The 3,786-nt window shown below is 42.2% G+C and overlaps 1 protein-coding gene across 1 annotated transcript in view; it reads right to left on the bottom strand.

Annotated features, from left to right (window-relative positions):
* creg1 (cellular repressor of E1A-stimulated genes 1) overlaps window positions 1-3,521 on the bottom strand; it is a 4,404-nt gene extending 883 nt beyond the window's left edge. The window contains exons 1-3 of the mRNA XM_076094907.1: window positions 3,167-3,521; window positions 2,357-2,476; window positions 1,645-1,758 (exon numbers count right to left, since the gene is read on the bottom strand). Of these exons, the coding sequence (XP_075951022.1) occupies window positions 1,645-1,758; window positions 2,357-2,476; window positions 3,167-3,475 (543 nt within the window). The 5' untranslated portion in view covers window positions 3,476-3,521. The remainder of the gene's footprint in view (window positions 1-1,644; window positions 1,759-2,356; window positions 2,477-3,166) is intronic.
* Between the last annotated feature and the right edge of the window lie 265 nt (window positions 3,522-3,786).

Below are 3,786 nucleotides of genomic sequence, written 5' to 3'. Positions count from 1 at the left end.
TTTTAACAGTGGTACTAGCAGTACTAAGAGTAGTAGTATATTCAGTGGTGGACCTGCAAGGCCTTCTCTGCTGGCCTAGACAGAATCACAAAGTTATATATATTTTATAACTTAATAATTCTTCTTAAATACACTACATGTATTATAATTTATATAAATATTTTCCCCATTATCTTATGTTCTCATTGCACAGCTACTGTCTTCCTCAGTTGCTCTGCTTCCAGTGCAGCTTGTTTTAAGTAGAGCTTTTATCCAATCAGATCTCACCTCTGTGTCTCTAGGTAAGAACAGAGGCCTGCAGACTCTCAAGTGCATCCATGTGCAGTTTCAGTGAATGGGGACGATATTGTTGATTGTCATAGTGTTCAACCAATCAGATCTTTAGTTTGACATGTTGGGCGTATTCTTTGACGTGTCAGAGCTGCTAGCTGGCCTACAAGTACGTGATTGGTCAGTGGGCTAGCCTGACATGTTGGCCGGTGACAATCCCAATATCTGCTGCCTCTGTCAAGCGGACATTTTCAGCCCTCAAACGCATTAAAACATTTTCAAGAAATACAACTGGGGAGGCTCAACTGTCTTCACTGGCGTCCATGAATGGAGAAGGACTTCTTACTGGAACTAAAACACACGGATGTACTGACCAACCGTGAGATTAAACTCTTTGTTAACAAAGAAAGGAGGATGCACTTTGTCTTTAAATAGTGAACAGCAGCTCTGGTAAGTTAAATGCGTTTGTTTTTACATCTACAGTAGCTTTAAGATGCTTGTTTATACGTATATTATTATTTGTACAACTTGTTTTTATGAAGATGGATTGTTTGGTTTAATATGTGATAGGAACTATTGTTACGTCCAATGTTGCTCTGGGGACATATTTATCCGGTGCCAGTGTTGGCAACTTGGCGACTTTCTAAACCCTCATGGAGACTTTCTTTGTCAAAAGCTACTGGTGACAAATCTAGAGACTTGTTCTGGTGTTGTGACTCTGACGTTAAAGCTCGTACGTTCTGCTCTGTGGTGAACGAGCAGTGGTGCTGCCGTGAGCCCCAAAGCTCTCACAGGTCAGTCTCACAGCAGCCTCACGCAGCAGTCAGAGCAGAGAGGAGACGCATCTATCTACAGGTGTTGAGCTTCACTTTGACACGAAACTAATCATACCGTAGCTGTGTTTCAGCTGCAGGACAGCAGTGAAGGCCCAGGTATGACATGCACGGCCCACCACTGAGTACAGGTACCAGTAAAGTGTAGTTTCAGTAGTAGCATCAGTAGTAGTAGTAGTAGTGGTGGTGGTAGTAGTATCAGTAGTATCAGTAGTAGTAGTAGTAGTGGTGGTGGTAGTAGTAGTAGTAGTATCAGTAGTAGTAGTAGTAGTAGTAGTGGTGGTGGCAGTAGTATCAGTAGTAGTGGTGGTAGTAGTAGTAGTAGTAGTATCAGTAGTAGTAGTGGTGGTGGTAGTAGTATCAGAAGTAGTAGTAGTAGTGGTGGTGGTAGTAGTATCATCAGTAGTAGTAGTAGTAGTATCAGCAGTAGTAGTGGTGGTGGTAGTAGTATCAGTAGTAGTAGTAGTAGTAGTGGTGGTGGTAGTAGTATCAGTAGTATCAGTAGTAGTAGTAGTAGTAGTAGTATCAGTAGTACTAGTACCTGTGTGATGTTGAACTTGCAGAAGAACCAGTTGTGGTCAGAAGGCCACTCCATCATCTCTGGATGTCGACTGAACAAAGACTTCTTAGCAAACTCCGCCTCCAAACCCTTCACCTGCAACAAGAGGAGTCATGTGACCGAGTCGTGCGTGTGTGCATATGTGTGTATGTGTGTGAATATGTGTGTGTGAGTGTGTATATATGTGTGTGTGTGTGTGTGTATATGTGTGTGTGAGTGTGTATATGTGTGTGTGTGTATATGTGTGTATATGTATGTGTGAGTGTGTATGTGTGTGTGAGTGTGTATATGTGTGTGTGAGTGTGTATATGTGTGTGTGTATATGTGTGTATGAGTGTGTATATGTGTGCGTGAGTGTGTATGTGTGTGTGAGTGTGTATATGTGTGCGTGAGTGTGTATATATGTGTGTGTGTGTATATGTGTTCGTGAGTGTGTATATATGTGTGTGTGTGTGAGTGTGTATATGTGTGTGTGTGTGTATACATGTGTGTGTGTATATGTGTGTGTGAGTGTGTATATATGTGTGTATGAGTGTGTATATGTGTGTATATATGTGTGTATATATGTGTGTGTGTGTGTATATGTGTGTATGAGTGTGTATATGTGTGTGTGTGTGTATATGTGTGTATATATGTGTGTGTGTGTGTGTGTGTGTGTATATGTGTGTATGAGTGTGTATATGTGTGTGTGTACCTCCAGCACAGACCCAGTCAGGATGATGTGAGCACATAAAGGACTTTGAGGGTCGAAGCCTTGAAGTCTGCAGAAGTCTGTCTGAGCCAAAGACATGGAGAGAGACGCCTCAGGGTTCACCTGTAGGGACACACCTGAGCCTGTAGTGAGCAGTACTACTAGTAATACTGCTCACTACAGACAAGGGTACTACTACTACTAGGTTGTTATTGAGCCTAAACAGGCCACAGTACACTCAGCTCTGTACATTTGCGTCACATGACTTTAACCCTCAAACTGCTGAGTCACTCTGTGAAGAAGTGCTGAGTCATGGTGGAGCTTCTGATGTAACATCAACCGTCAACTGTTTTCATAACTTACAATATTATTCAGTCGTGAATTAAATATCCATAAACTACATTTATTCATTAAGAATCAATAGATTGAACCCTAAAAGAGTTATGAAAGAATAAAACATTTAAACTTCTGTTAGAGTCTAAAGTATTAAAATCATTTATTAAACTAATTCACTTTGAACTAAATGTTGAAATAAAACCTTCACTACAAACACACTGGATTATAATACATTATAATATATTATGTGATAACATAATAGACTATATTATACTAAGTTATATTATAACATAATATACTATATTATGCTAAGTTATATTATACTATACTACTTTATATTATATTATATATTCCTATAAGATACCAAAAATACCATAAAGTAATTATCCACTGTATCAAATAGCTAAATGTTAATTTAAATATAATTTATAGAAACTAAACTCTGAACCACAGACAGTCACGAGGACTATACGTCACCTGCAGGTCCTGGACCGAGATCTCCATGCGGGTCAGGTACATGTAGGGGACCCCGGTACCGGAGCTCTCCGGTCCGTCGCTGACCGAGAACACGTTGGAGAACGGCCGACCCACCACCGGCTCGTGGGTAGAGACGGTGGCCATGGAGGCCCAGTCCACCTGGTGGGCCACGAAGCGCGCGACCCGGGCCACATGGTCGTGAGGCGGGATCCGGACCCGGTCCCGGTCCCGGTCCCTGCAGGAGGAGGAGGAGGAGGAGAAGAGGAGGCCGAGGAGAAGCACACACGAAGCCCACAGAAGAGCGCTCATGGTCGGATTCAGTGTCGGTGTGAGTCCGGAAGAGAACGACGTAATATATATATATGTAAACAACACGCGGGGATTCGGGGCGGAGTTTCAAAATAAAAGCCACAGTCACGGGTGTAACAGGAAGACGGGTATAACAGGAAGTCCTTCAAAATAGAAGCATCGATGATAAATAAAACCAAAGGTTTTCAATGATATTACACAAAGTGTATATAAGTACGTATTGTAGCGACCCTGTACAGTAGCAGCTGGTAGTAGAGGGGTCAGGCTGTCACTTCCCTCTCTCTGGCCAATCACAGGACGCACTGTACACG

This window comes from Anarhichas minor, unplaced genomic scaffold (assembly GCF_050575085.1).
Source record: "Anarhichas minor isolate MPS153535 unplaced genomic scaffold, ASM5057508v1 ptg000018l, whole genome shotgun sequence".
NCBI lineage: Eukaryota > Metazoa > Chordata > Actinopteri > Perciformes > Anarhichadidae > Anarhichas > Anarhichas minor.
Note: the sequence above shows the minus strand (reverse complement) of the source record. Positions and strands in the feature narration are given on the sequence as shown.